Source organism: Bufo gargarizans, chromosome 5 (genome assembly GCF_014858855.1).
Source record: "Bufo gargarizans isolate SCDJY-AF-19 chromosome 5, ASM1485885v1, whole genome shotgun sequence".
NCBI lineage: Eukaryota > Metazoa > Chordata > Amphibia > Anura > Bufonidae > Bufo > Bufo gargarizans.
In genome coordinates this window covers 146,679,751-146,694,633 of record NC_058084.1, presented here as the reverse complement: position 1 = coordinate 146,694,633, position 14,883 = coordinate 146,679,751, and the positions used below count along the sequence as shown (strand labels likewise).

General features: G+C 43.3%; 1 protein-coding gene across 5 annotated transcripts in view; it reads right to left on the bottom strand.

Annotated features, from left to right (window-relative positions):
* Positions 1–389: 389 nt before the first annotated feature.
* PTPRM (protein tyrosine phosphatase receptor type M) overlaps positions 390–14,883 on the bottom strand; it is a 766,319-nt gene continuing 751,825 nt past the window's right edge. For all 5 annotated transcript variants that reach the window (XM_044295693.1, XM_044295689.1, XM_044295690.1 and 2 more), the window contains 2 exons: positions 5,298–5,433; positions 390–1,080 (listed from right to left, as the gene is read on the bottom strand). In XM_044295693.1, coding sequence (XP_044151628.1) covers positions 1,027–1,080; positions 5,298–5,433 — 190 coding nt within the window. In that variant the 3' untranslated portion in view covers positions 390–1,026. The remainder of the gene's footprint in view (positions 1,081–5,297; positions 5,434–14,883) is intronic.

The following is a 14,883-nucleotide window of genomic DNA, read 5'->3' as shown; positions in this document are numbered from 1 at the left end:
TTGGGGACACTGTGGTTGGTGCTGTGTGGGGGTACAGCCTGAGATAAATTGGGAGCATTGTGGCTGGAACAGTTTGGGAACCTACCTACATGTTCATAGAACTCCTTGGTGGCTTCTAAAACTCTTCTCTTTTACAGGACAGGTTACATTATCCAATATTTAAATATTATCCACAAAGCAGTAACTATGCAGTATTGCCAAAAACTATAATCTCTTAACGCATTATTGTCATGTGGTGCCTATACAGGGCCCAGAACAGTGCCTGCATGCCATATTTATAGAAATGTATCACAATCTGCTTATTTCGTGCTTACGTTCAATCCCCACTTTTGTTTGATTATGCAGTGGAAATTAAATCTGTACATTTGGATTAAGTGAACACATGGGGAAACTGTGGATATATATATTTTTATTTATTCTTTACTTTTTTTTGGAAATTAATTATTTAGTTCTTTTCTTTTCAAATGATACAAATAAAGTAATATTTCAACAAAGGGTGACCTGTTAAAATGCAATTTAAAAACAGATAAATACATAGGTCATGTTTCCTTTTAACACATTGCGGTACAAATGTAACAAAACTGTATGTTGTCATAGTGCCGATCTCCATGTTCCACAGAACAAAAATAATAGTAAAAAAATCAACACTATCGTAATTAAGACAATAACCGAAAAGTCAGTCAAACATAAGAATAAGGATCCTTCATAAGAATGTAATTTTGTGCTCATTCATTTGCCAAAATCTGCTGCTTCGATCAGGCGACTTGGTAGCTGTGGATAAATGATCCATAAACTTCAAGATACGTCTGTGTCAGGAAAGCAGCAAGGCAGTGGGGAAAAAGGCAGTGCAGACAGCTTCCAGATCACTTTTCTCCAGCTCCTCATAGAGCCAATTATAAGAAAGCAAAATAAGCAGAACACTGAAGTCCTCATTGTATATACACAAATATCAAGGAACAAATTGCATTGTTCATGGGAGAGATGGAGATGAACAGTTTTTATGCTTTTGTTGTCTCATCAATGCAATCAGCCAGAATTTAAATATTCCAGAGCTACCTCGTAGCAGAACTTGTATTGATCCTGGAAGGGGAGAGAGAATACAAATATTCTGATTAGAAAAATGAACGCACGGCAGGCAGCAGACGGCTTGAAATCATGCCACGGTAGGAATAATTTCCATTGCTCTTGAGCTAGGTCAATTTTTTTTTGTTTTAACAAGAATACATTATTTTATATTGTTTCAAGTGTATTCTGAGAAAGAAACCTTCAGCATCATTGTTCTGTTTTATAATATCAAAGCCCTTGTAATGGCACAAATAATTGGTATGACAATCATAAAGTTGCTCGAAATTCCACCTAGATTTTTTTTGGGTATTCCAGTTGCATCTTATTATCCACTAATCACAGGTAGGGTACTGGCTTTCCTTAAAGAGACCAGTACTGTATGGAGACTTACTGGAAGTGCTCCATGGTATGGAGACATAATGCCAAAGCTCCATGGGGAAACAATATGCAGGTAGGTATCTCCCACAGGATAGCGGATAACCAATAAATCAGTGGGAGCCCAAATGCTGGGACCGGCAGGAGAGGCAGGTCAATTGAAAATGATTTAATAGAATAATGGTAAAAAAAATAGTGAATATAATAAACCCCTAAATTAATGGAGTGGGTCAAGTAAGCACAATGGCCCTCCTTTCATCTCTATGGGACTGGGGACTGATGGAAATAGCTGAGGGCTTGTAGTCGGCTATCTCCAGCAGTCCCATACACATGAATAGTGCGGCAGTGTGCATACTTGACCTGACGCTCCAATTATTTCAGGGGTCCCTAAAGGTTTTTAGAATGTTTATTACTTTTCATCATTATTCTATAAAATTATTTTCACCACCTAGATCGATAAAAGAACAGCCACAGCAAAAAGCCTAATGGACTGAGCAGTGGCTGATTTTTATCCAACTATCTTGTCCAATCATATGAGTGATTCATAGGATTTGCCACCATAGCAAATCCAAAATCAACATTTTTACTGCACTTTGAGCTACCTCATTTCTGCAGTAAAGATACTATCGTAAATGTTTGGTGACAACTGTACGAATGATTGGCAGTTATTAATATTTTTGATATATGATTTACTGCACTTCCCTTGCTCATTACTTGTCCTGTATATATATATATATATATATGTATATGTTGCCATAGGTTTTTGACATTCAATCACAGGTGACATTTAAAGTAGTAGGTGACTTCCATTCCACAGAAGTTATTTCGGCATATGCCACTCTTTCTCTTTACTTTTGCTTCTGTTTTTATTTCCCCTCAATGAGATGTTTTATTCCCAGATCTTCATCTTACTGGGCAAACATGATATAAAAATGCAATCTGTCCATTTCAGTTTGCTCTAGCGGAGGCTTTTATTGCTTAAAGAACTCAGAAATAAAAATCAGAATATTAATACAGGCTTTATTGCCAGGCAAGGAATGTGAACTGATATCTAGAAAAACTCTGTAATCTGGATGTGCATGGAAAGCCGGCTTTATCTGGGAAGAAAAGTTCTTTAAGTCAGAAGGCCATAGCATCATTACACGGGTTGTCTGGATCTTAAATATTGATGGGCTGTTCTCAGGCTATCAGATATCAGATCGGTGGGGGACTACCGTAACTCTCTGTACCCCTGCTGATCAGCTACTGAAAGGGGCAGCGGCCTCTTCAAACAGCTGATTAGTGGGAGTTACAGGGAGCTGGACTGCCAGCAATCAGATAATGATTACCTATCCTGCCCAAAAAAACTTCAAAAAATCTCTGTTAATTGCACAGGGTTAGCTTTCTTCCAGAAATACCTGTCCATGGGGGTGAATGGGACTGAGCTGCAATACCACGCACAACCTGTGGGCAGGGAAGGTGCTCTTTCTGTATATGCCCTTTTAGACATCCAACATAATTCCCACCAAGCAAGGGGCAAGGGAGCTGAGATCGGCAGATACACAACCAGTGGGCCTAACATGCAACATGTGAGTGTGTATGAGAGCTGTCTTCTAACTGTGCCCTTGTGTTTCCTTCACAAGACCAGGGCAGAATTTAAAGGGGTAGTCAATGAAAGTCTGCAAGCAGTGGTCTTGAAAACTGTGAAGAATTGTTGCAGAAATGAAAGTTTATTGGAAAACTGTATAACTTTTCATTGACGAATAAATAACTTTTATTTGCTGAAATCATAATACCCCTTAAATATTTAATGGCAAGGGGCAGTTTATCCAAATTTATCTCTCTGCTTCTCAGTGTTCCCTTTTGTGCTCTGCACAAAGAATATTAACAACTATAGGCAATTGAAAGTTTAAAACTAATGAGAAAAACATTGAGCCTGGAACTTGTTGGATAAAGCAACCATACAAATTCTGAGAATGTGAAGTGTCCCTGTGCTGAGATACACAGATGCCAGGTTCAGGGTTCAGAATCAGAACACAATCTATTGTATGCCCATGGAAATAGAATAAGTGCCCCCTCCTCCCCTGGAGCGCTGCCAGCAATTTGCACTGGCATTCTACTTGGTGAGGCTATGCTATGACTACGTTCTTGTTATCACTTATTAATTAAATAGCGGGCTTATATTATGCAGAAGAATGTGGTACAATGTGATGTGCTTCATTTGCATTGCAGGCATTTTTCCCTTTCAGCTCCATTCAGCTCTGTGCACCTGCTACAAATATGTATTTCTGTAGACAAAGTCTGCGGCGCTGGCTCGAGAAATCAATGATCTTTACAATCTGAGAAAAAAAAAGAGATTTTCAAAATAACCCATGCCTAAGAATGGAATCGGATTCCTGTTTAGAAGGTCATTTTAACACTTGAGAGACGGACCTGACTAAATGTAGCTGAACTAATGATAACTGTATTGCTTACTGCAAAGTGTTATTAGGATGGATGTGGCACTGTGGAGATGGTCTGGCCCGACAGAAGGCTTACGACCTAATACTGAGCGAAATGGACGGAGTGTTTGTGTGGAATAAGTAGAGCTGAGAGCGAGGCACAGTCTCTTCATTATTTTTTAATTACAACCAAAATAATTCTGTAACTATGTGAGCAAGACCTTAAACTCCACATCCAATTCTCATCTTTTTATATATCCCACCTTCCTCCCCCTAAAAAAAAAGTTATCTTATAAATCGAATACTAACGCAGGAAAGAAGCAGATGCGCTGCTTGTATTGGTGGAAGGACTGGAGTACAGGTGAGTAACGTTTTATTTTATTATTGGTAGAATTATGCATTTAGGGGCATACAGGCTCCGTCTTAAGATCAAACCAATATACCGGGTATATTGTACTCCAGTCCTCTCACCGATTACGAGCAGGCGCCTGGTTTCTTCTTTTCTGCATTGATCCTTACAGTTGGCCTAGACAGGCACAAATTCTCCAGCGCGGCAGCCAGTGGGGCTTGTTTTGTTCTTCAGACTGTTGTGCCTCCAAAGCTTGTCTAAGTGATCTCCCTTCTCCTAGCGGTCCTACCTATCTGCGCTTCTGTTTCTCTTTGATTCTATAAAGCGAATACTAGCCAGTGCTTCCATTATGGAAGTGCTCACTAGTATGCAGGAGTCCCAAGGAGTGAAGCGCTGCTATTACTGCTGGTACTCACCTCTCCTTGATCTTCTCCAGGCGCCGCGCTGCACTGTCCTGACTGTGTGTGCAGTCAGGTCACAATGCAGAGTGGGCTCATAGAAGATCAGGGAGTGCGACTGCAGAAGAGACCACCAGACCTGGAGAGTAGTAGCGATCTGATAATAGGGCTCTGATCTGAGGTCTGACATAGGGGTCCGATCTTATATAGGAGTCTGCTCTGAGGTCTGCCATGGGGGGGTCTGATCTTATTATCTGAGGTCTGAAATGCGGGTCTGATCTGAAGTTTGATATGGGAGTCTGATCTGAGGTTTGATTTGGGGGTCTGATCTGAAGTCTGATGAAGATTGAGCATCTAGTTTGTGGGTCTGATGAAAAATATTTTTTCTTATTTTCCGCCTCTAAAACCTAAATGTGTCTTATCATCAGGTCCATCTTATAAAGCAAGAAATATGGTATATACAGTGGAATGCAAAAGTTTGGAGGTCTGATCTGAGGGGGGTCTGATGCTGGGTTGCTGCATTTATATCCTATACCTTGAAGTTAATTCTACAGTGCCATAGGATCTGTCTTTAGATTTGGATACGCCATCCCCATGGTGAGAAAATGCCTATGGTGTTGTCAAGCAAATGTCTGCGGCAGCTGAGATAATGAAACATTTGTATGCAACAGTATTATTAGAGAAACTTACCAAGAGGTCCACCATGTTAGGCTTATTGTTCCTAAGCGTCTTCACAGCATGGAAAGCATCCACTGCCCTCTGGTGCTGGAGCATTTCACAAATGATGCTAATTGCACAAAATGTACCACTGCGACCACCTCCATTCCTGTGAAAAGAAATGTTAAAGGTGATTCAGCCTGTAAATCCAGAGTGCTTCTGTATTGCTGCAATTCCATCATTGGCCGATGAGCTAAGACACATGAGCTCTTGAGTTCTAACATAAATGAGGTCCCAGGCTCTAATATTATTTAGGACAATATCTGGAACGTTACATCACAGACTAGTTTACAAGAATATATTTTATAGAAATTTGCGGACTATAACTTGCCAACACTCTTTGGATTAGGAATTGTGTGTAATTGGTTTCAAGGGAAACTGTCAGTAAAATGTAATTGTCATATTCTATGTTGCTGTTTGACTCCTGGGTCCTGCCGCCTACTAGGGCAGTGCCGCTTTGTCGACACATTGTGCTGCGCCTATTCTGCGCCTATCCCACTCTAAGAGGCAACCTTGACATGGTGAGTGGGCTTATGCATTTTGATCAAAATGTACACTAATGCCTCTTGTACAGCATGCAGTATGGGGGGGCTGTACACTTTAATATTGCACTGAGAAGCGAGTTTAATTAGATCTAAGCATAGCATTGTGGATGTGCGATCCAGTTCTGTTTTTCTCCCCTTAAAGGATAACTGTCACACTTAGACCCTAATTTCAATTTTCATATATGTAGTTACTAATAACATGATATTCCAGAATCAGTTACTATTAGACTGACTTACCCCATATTTAATAAAATGCAGCCCTTAGCAACCAGTCTGCATAAAACTGCAATCTCACTATTCAGTTAAGATGGCCGCCTCTGCCCTCACCCTGAGGCTAATCCCGCGTGCCCTCACTAGCCAGTAACAATAGCCCCCCAAAAGTGTCAGTAACCACAGCCCTCCCCCTAAAGGGTTAATCTCCTGCAGCACAAAGGGGTCCTCTTACCACATGTTGCTTTCATTTATACACTGAGCAGACGGCAGATCTCCCTTCCCTGGTCTGCGCTGCTTCGGCTCTGCATTGTCCCAGTCTGCTGAGTGAGGGAGCGTCTGCCAAGTGCAGGGACAGGGAGAAGTGCACACAGCCCAGGCACTGTTATCAGCTGCTGGGGAGGAACTGGCTTTAACCACCTCCCGACCGCCTAACGCACCGATGCGTCCGGGAGGTGGTTGATTTATTCCTCCTGGACGCATCGGCGCGTCATCTCGCGATACCCGAGATTTCCTGTGCACGCGCGCACGCAGGCGCGCGCGCTCACAGGAACGGAAGGTAAGCGAGTGGATCTCCAGCCTGCCAGCGGCGATCGTTCGCTGGCAGGCTGGAAATGTGATTTTTTTTAAACCCCTAACAGGTATATTAGACGCTGTTTTGATAACAGCGTCTAATATACCTGCTACCTGGTCCTCTGGTGGTCCCCATGTTTGGATCGACCACCAGAGGACACAGGTAGCTCAGTAAAGTCGCACCAAACACCACACTACACTACACCCCCCCCCCCCGTCACTTATTAACCCCTTATGAACCCCTGATCACCCATGATCACCCCATATAAACTCCCTGATCACCCCCCTGTCATTGATCACCCCCCTGTCAGGCTCCGTTCAGACGTCCGTATGATTTTTACGGATCCACGGATACATGGATCGGATCCGCAAAACGCATACGGACGTCTGAATGGAGCCTTACAGGGGGGTGATCAATGACAGGCGGGTGATCACCCATATAGATTCCCTGATCACCCCCTGTCATTGATCACCCCCCTGTAAGGCTCCATTCAGACGTCCGTATGATTTTTACGGATCCATGGATACATGGATCGGATCCGCAAAACACATGCGGACGTCTGAATGGAGCCTTACAGGGGGGTGATCAATGACAGGCGGGTGATCACCCATATAGATTCCCTGATCACCCCCTGTCATTGATCACCCCCCTGTCATTGATCACCCCCCTGTAAGGCTCCATTCAGACGTCCGTATGATTTTTACGGATCCATGGATACATGGATCGGATCCGCAAAACACATGCGGACGTCTGAATGGAGCCTTACAGGGGGGTGATCAATGACAGGCGGGTGATCACCCATATAGATTCCCTGATCACCCCCTGTCATTGATCACCCCACTGTCATTGATCACCCCCCTGTAAGGCTCCATTCAGACGTCCGCATGTGTTTTGCGGATCCGATCCATGGATCCGTAAAAATCATTCGGACGTCTGAATGGAGCCTTACAGGGGGGTGATCAATGACAGAGGGGTGATCACCCATATACACTCCCTGATCACCCCCTGTCATTGATCACCCCCCTGTAAGGCTCCATTCAGACGTCCGCATGTGTTTTGCGGATCCGATCCATGTATCCATGGATCCGTAAAAATCATTTGGACGTCTGAATGGAGCCTTACAGGGGGGTGATCAATGACAGAGGGGTGATCACCCCCTGTCATTGATCACCCCCCTGTAAGGCTCCATTCAGACGTCCGCATGTGTTTTGCGGATCCGATCCATGTATCCATGGATCCGTAAAAATCATTTGGACGTCTGAATGGAGCCTTACAGGGGGGTGATCAATGACAGGGGGGTGATCACCCATATACACTCCCTGATCACCCCCTGTCATTGATCACCCCCCTGTAAGGCTCCATTCAGACGTCCGCATGTGTTTTGCGGATCCGATCCATGTATCCATGGATCCGTAAAAATCATACAGACGTCTGAATGGAGCCTTACAGGGGGGTGATCAATGACAGGGGGGTGATCACCCATATACACTCCCTGATCACCCCCTGTCATTGATCACCCCCCTGTAAGGCTCCATTCAGACGTCCGCATGTGTTTTGCGGATCCGATCCATGTATCCATGTATCCGTAAAAATCATACGGACGTCTGAATGGAGCCTTACCAGGGGGGTGATCAATGACAGGGGGGTGATCAGGGAGTGTATATGGGTGATCACCCCCCTGTCATTGATCACCCCCCTGTAAGGCTCCATTCAGACATTTTTTTGGCCCAAGTTAGCGGAAATATATTTTTTGTTTTTGTTTGTTTTTTCTTACAAAGTCTCATATTCCACTAACTTGTGTCAAAAAATAAAATCTCACATGAACTCACCATACCCCTCACGGAATCCAAATGCGTAAACATTTTTAGACATTTATATTCCAGACTTCTTCTCACGCTTTAGGGCCCCTAAAAAGCCAGGGCAGTATAAATACCCCACATGTGACCCCATTTCGGAAAGAAGACACCCCAAGGTATTCCGTGAGGGGCATATTGAGTCCATGAAAGATTGAAATTTTTGTCCTAAGTTAGCGGAAAGTGAGACTTTGTGAGAAAAAAACAAAAAAAAAAAAACAATTTCCGCTAACTTATGCAAAAAAAAATAATTCTATGAACTCGCCAGGCCCCTCATTGAATACCTTGGGGTGTCTTCTTTCCAAAGTGGGGTCACATGTGGGGTATTTATACTGCCCTGGCTTTTTAGGGGCCCGAAAGTGTGAGAAGAAGTCTGGGATCCAAATGTCTAAAAATGCCCTCCTAAAAGGAATTTGGGCACCTTTGCGCATCTAGGCTGCAAAAAAGTGTCACACATCTGGTATCGCCGTACTCAGGAGAAGTTGGGGAATGTGTTTTGGGGTGTCATTTTACATATACCCATGCTGGGTGAGAAAAATATCTTGGTCAAATGCCAACTTTGTATAACAAAATGGGAAAAGTTGTCTTTTGCCAAGATATTTCTCTCACCCAGCATGGGTATATGTAAAATGACACCCCAAAACACATTCCCCAACTTCTCCTGAGTACGGCGATACCAGATGTGTGACACTTTGTTGCAGCCAAGGTGGGCAAAGGGGCACATATTCCAAAGTGCACCTTTCGGATTTCGCAGGCCATTTTTTACACATTTTGATTGCAAAGTACTTCTCACACATTTGGGCCCCTAAATTGCCAGGGCAGTATAACTACCCCACAAGTGACCCCATTTTGGAAAGAAGACACCCCAAGGTATTCCGTGAGGGGCATGGCGAGTTCCTAGAATTTTTTATTTTTTGTCGCAAGTTAGTGGAATATGAGACTTTGTAAGAAAAAAAATTATTTAAATAAAATCATCATTTTCCGCTAACTTGTGACAAAAAATTAAAAGTTCTATGAACTCACTATGCCCATCAGCGAATACCTTAGGGTGTCTACTTTCCGAAATGGGGTCATTTGTGGGGTTTTTCTACTGTCTGGGCATTGTAGAACCTCAGGAATCATGACAGGTGCTCAGAAAGTCAGAGCTGCTTCAAAAAGCGGAAATTCACATTTTTGTACCATAGTTTGTAAACGCTATAACTTTTACCCAAACCATTTTTTCTTTGCCCAAACATTTTTTTTTAATCAAAGACATGTAGAACAATAAATTTAGCGAAAAATTTATATATGGATGTCGTTTTTTTTGCAAAATTTTACAGCTGAAAGTGAAAAATTTCATTTTTTTGCAAAAAAATCGTTAAATTTTGATTAATAACAAAAAAAGTAAAAATGTCAGCAGCAATGAAATACCACCAAATAAAAGCTCTATTAGTGAGAAGAAAAGGAGGTAAAATTCATTTGGGTGGTAAGTTGCATGACCGAGCGATAAACGGTGAAAGTAGTGTAGTGCAGAAGTGTAAAAAGTGGCCTGGTCATGAAGGGGGTTTTAGCTAGCGGGGCTCAAGTGGTTAAAGAGGACCTTTCACTTTGAAAAACATTGTGAACGAAGTATGCTGCTATGAAGAGCGGCACCCGGGGATTTCAGTGCACTTACTATTATCCCCGGGTGCCGCTCCGTTCTCCCGTTATGCCCTCCGGTATGTTCACTCTCTAAGTTATAGTAGGCGGAGACTGCCCTTGTCCTGTGGGCGTCTCCTTCTCCTAGGCTGCAGCGCTGGCCAATCGCAGCACACAGCTCACAGCCTGGGAGGTTTTTTTCTCCCAGGCTGTGAGCTGTGCGCTGCGATTGACAAATGAAAGGTTCCAGATAATTGTCTGATGGTCACGGGACAAGAAGGCTGTATTTACGTGCAGCAATCACCCCCGCTGTATGGAGACAAGCAATCCATACAGCGATTACTTGTCCACGCAGAAAATCCTTGTTCCTGGGCAGCACATCCCTGTTTCGAGAGCATGATCTAATGCAATGATTTTTGGATCACCTGATGAACAAGCTTTAGCTCGTTCATGGGGTGATCGCTGGAATCCTTTATCCAGGCCAATTATCAGGAATGAGCAATTGGCCTGATTATCGGCCCATGTAAAAAGAATTGGCTTCCACTGCAGAACATAAACAGTGATTTTATAAAAAGTACTTTAAGAAAACAAGGAACAGCAGGTAAATAATACATTTGATGTAATCAGGTTACTATATTTGGATTACAGTTATAAAAGGATTTACTAATTGTGTTTGGTACTCATGCTTTTCAATATGATCTGTTCCCCAGCTGGTGTATGGAAGCTATGTGCGGATCCTGACATGAAGCATTAGCTTTCCCTTCAAAAGGGGATTCTGCCTCAGCTGATGTGTTTATTATAAAATCTTGTAATCTCTACAATACATGTTGTATACATATATACAGATCTGAAGCTGAAGGTTAGACATGATAGGGTTTTCTTGTATTCCTTCCCCTCACACTTGGTCATGCAGAATGTTTATGTTTCTGGTGGAATCGGCCATGTTAATTGGACAAATTTAGGCCACTTTTTAACATCTATGGTGAACGTTATTCATTGATTGCCAATTTTAATCTATGCATGAAAGGAAATCTGAACTATTTCCATGATTAGTGACTCAATTAATAGATTAGACATCAACGTACAATACTAATGAAAAAAAACTTTCCAGTAAAAGTCACAAAGAACCCAAAAAAATAATCACAGACTTCTGGTCTGGTTTGTCTTTTTTTAAAGAAATAGTTGAAAGAAAGTGATCTATTGAGAGTTTCTACAGAAAGTGTATGCAGTGAGTAGTAGACACTCGGCTCTCATGCCACAGATATGGATAAAGAGCATGATTTACTTTAAAACTGAAATACCCGACTCCACCTAGTAGTAGCAGCAGAACATATTCACCAAAAGGGTCCATTCACACGTCCGCAAGTCCACAAATTGCGGATCCGCAAAACACAGACACCAGCCATGTGCGTTCCGCATTTTGCTGACCGCACATGGCCGGCACTATAATGGAGATGCCTTTTCTTGTCCGTGTCTGCGGACAAGAATAGGACATGTTCTATTTTTTTGTGGGGCCACGGAACGGAAGTGCAGATGCGGACAGCACACTACGTGCTGTCCGCATCTTTTGCGACCCCATTGAAAATGAATAGGTCCACACCCGTTCCACAAAATTGCAGAACGCGAGCGGACCCATTTTGCAGACGTATGAATGGACCCTTACTTGTGTCCTACAGATGGAAGGAGTGAGGTACTGTTGCAATGTGCTGATGGTCATCATGATATCCCCTCTATTGCCTATTTGCAAACACTACAAAGTATGTCTGTATTCTGCTCATAGTGCTGGGGGAAATTACACCGGTACTCTGCTCATAGCTCTGGGGGAAACTACACCGGTACTCTGCTCATAGCTCTGGGGGAAACTACACCGGTACTCTGCTCATAGCTCTGGGGGAAACTACACCGGTACTCTGCTCATAGCGCTGGGGGAAACTACACCGGTACTCTGCTCATAGCGCTTGGGGAAACTACACCGGTGCTCTGCTTATAGCGCTGGGGGAAACTACACTGGTACTCTGCTCATAGCGCTGGGGGAAACTACACCGGTGCTCTGCTCATAGCGCTTGGGGAAACTACACCGGTGCTCTGCTTATAGCGCTGGGGGAAACTACACTGGTACTCTGCTCATAGCGCTGGGGGAAACTACACCGGTGCTCTGCTCATAGCGCTGGGGGAAACTACACCAGTACTCTGCTCATAGCGCTGGGGGAAACTACACCGGTACTCTGCTCATAGCGCTGGGGGAAACTACACCGGTGCTCTGCTCATAGCGCTGGGGGAAACTACACCAGTACTCTGCTCATAGCGCTGGGGGAAACTACACCGGTACTCTGCTCATAGCGCTGGGGGGAAAATTTAGAATTTGTCAAGAAAAAAAAAAAGAGAGGGAGAGCTTAAGGTGAGTTGCGCACGGGCCTGGAGGGCTTCTCTCACCTTCAGGCAGTCACAGAGTGACATGTCATCCGGCTCTAGTGACTGACTGAGGGTGACGGAAAGCCTCAGTTAGTCAGTCTGTAGATGTAATGTATGCATAGACCGTGTAATACTTCTGTCTGAGCGTGGAGCCACAGAAAAATCGTCCAGGCCTTGCACCGGACAGAGGACAGGGAGCCAGGAAACCCGGACTGTCTGGCCTAAAGATGGACATCTTGCCACTCTAGATTCAACTGTGACTGAGATGCAGTACCAGGCATTGTAACATGGACAAGAGCATTACAATGTTGGCACTTCAGTGAAGGTGGTGCCCCAGCATCCTTTTTCTGCTGACCTCCACCAAACAAACATTGCTATCCTGTGCCATCAATGTTAAATCCTGGAACTTTCCTTTGAGAACGTGCTGATAATTCAGTTTTCTAACATATGTACTAGTTAAAGTGACTTGTGAGGATGAACTTTACTTTAGATGAATAATGTAACATGGATTACTATGGTCAGTGGTGTTCAAAGCAGCAAGAGACTATAAGCATATATAGTTAATAATGACCTTTGGATTTAGGAGAGTGAATGTCAGTGGTTACAAACGGCAGTGTAAAGAGCAGCGCTGAAACCCCCTCTACAAAGGATCTGCACTTAACGGTTGAGAACAAATAGGAAATTAATTCCATAAAGCATTTCTCATTTTTACTATATTACAGTACTACCTGAAAATTTGCTTACAAGAAATTCTCATATCCCACATTTGGTAACTAGTCACATTGAAGTTCACTTATGATTTTTGTCAGAAATATTAACTCTAATTGCTCGGACACACAAACAGACAAATACCAAGGCCATGTCTTTACAGTCAGACCTCCATTTCAATCGCTTTTAAAAATTCTCTTTCTAAAGGTTACTTCAGTCATCATCAACAAACCAGAAGATACTTCAATCTTACTAGAAGGTTAGTCACTCACATGAAAGGGATTTCAAGCATATTCACTGCTAGTTTCAAAGCTTTCAATGCAACTAAAAGGTCACGTCTGACCTTAAGGGATACAAACTTGATGGAGCCTTCTCAAATGTAAAATCACTTTTATAATCCATGAGATTTACATGGAACAATGGGCTTCCTGCTGGTAGCCAGAAAGTTGTCAGGCACGGTATCTTGTGCCTTTTAGGCGACTTTCACACTAGCGTTTTTTGCTGGATCCGACAGGGTACAGCAAAAACGCTTCCGTTACTGATAATACAACCATCTGCATCCGTTTGAATGGATCCTGTTGTATTATCTTTAGCATATTTTTAACATTGCCAAAACGGATCCGTCATTAACTCCACTGAGAGTCAATAGGAGACGGATCCGTTTTCTATTGTGTCAGATTGTGCCGGAGAAAACGGATCCGTCCCCATTGACTTGCACTGTGGTCATGATGGATCTGTTTTGCTCCACACCCCCAGGACGGAAAGCAAAATACCACATGTTGCGGTTTGCGCTCCGGTCTGGGAACACAACTAAACGGAACGGAATGCATTTTGGAGCATTCTGTTCTGTTCAATTTTGTCCCCATTGATGATGAATGGGGACAAAACTGAAGCGTTTTTTTTCGGTATTGAGCCCCTATGACGGAACTCAATACCGGAAATCTTTAACGCTAGTGTGAAAGTACCCTTACTTGTGTAACTCTCAAAGGATAACTGTCATTTTTTTTTATTTGCTAGTTTATTAGAGCTAGGCATGAGTTAGTCTGTCAATAATTGCCAAAAGATCTGTAATTACCTTATACTAACAGCTTTGATTAATGTCCTCTGTCCCTTTCCACTGCTCCCTTAAAAGACCGTTGCTATGGCTCATCTGTCTCCTGCTAGGAAGACAGAGGGGCGGTCCTTCACGCTGCATGCCTGCATTAGGCTTCAGAGTGAGGAGGCGTGTCTCTCAGTAATCCAATCTGATTGGCTGGCAGGAAGCTGCTGGCTACAGCAAGTTTGTATGTGACCTGAGGGAATGCAGTTTTGGCCTCAGAGAACTGGCAGAGGAGCCATCTTGAGAAAATCCTCATAATGTAGGATTCAAAACAGCCGTAACTAAAGGGGAAACTCAAGGAAAACAGTGGTAAGTGAAGTGTAATGCAAGGCACCAACGAAACAGACCAGTGAGGATGAAGTCAAAGGGGTTTATTAACAAAATAAACAAAGTCCAGGTAAACTTCACTGGGCAAATATCAGGCAAACAAAAAATGAAGGAAAGCCAGGAGTAGTCCCGATCTGCAATAGGCACCGGAGACAAGCTCGGCCGCAGCGTACTGCCACTAGCCCGGCCAAGCTGTCCTCCCCTCCGGCGCACA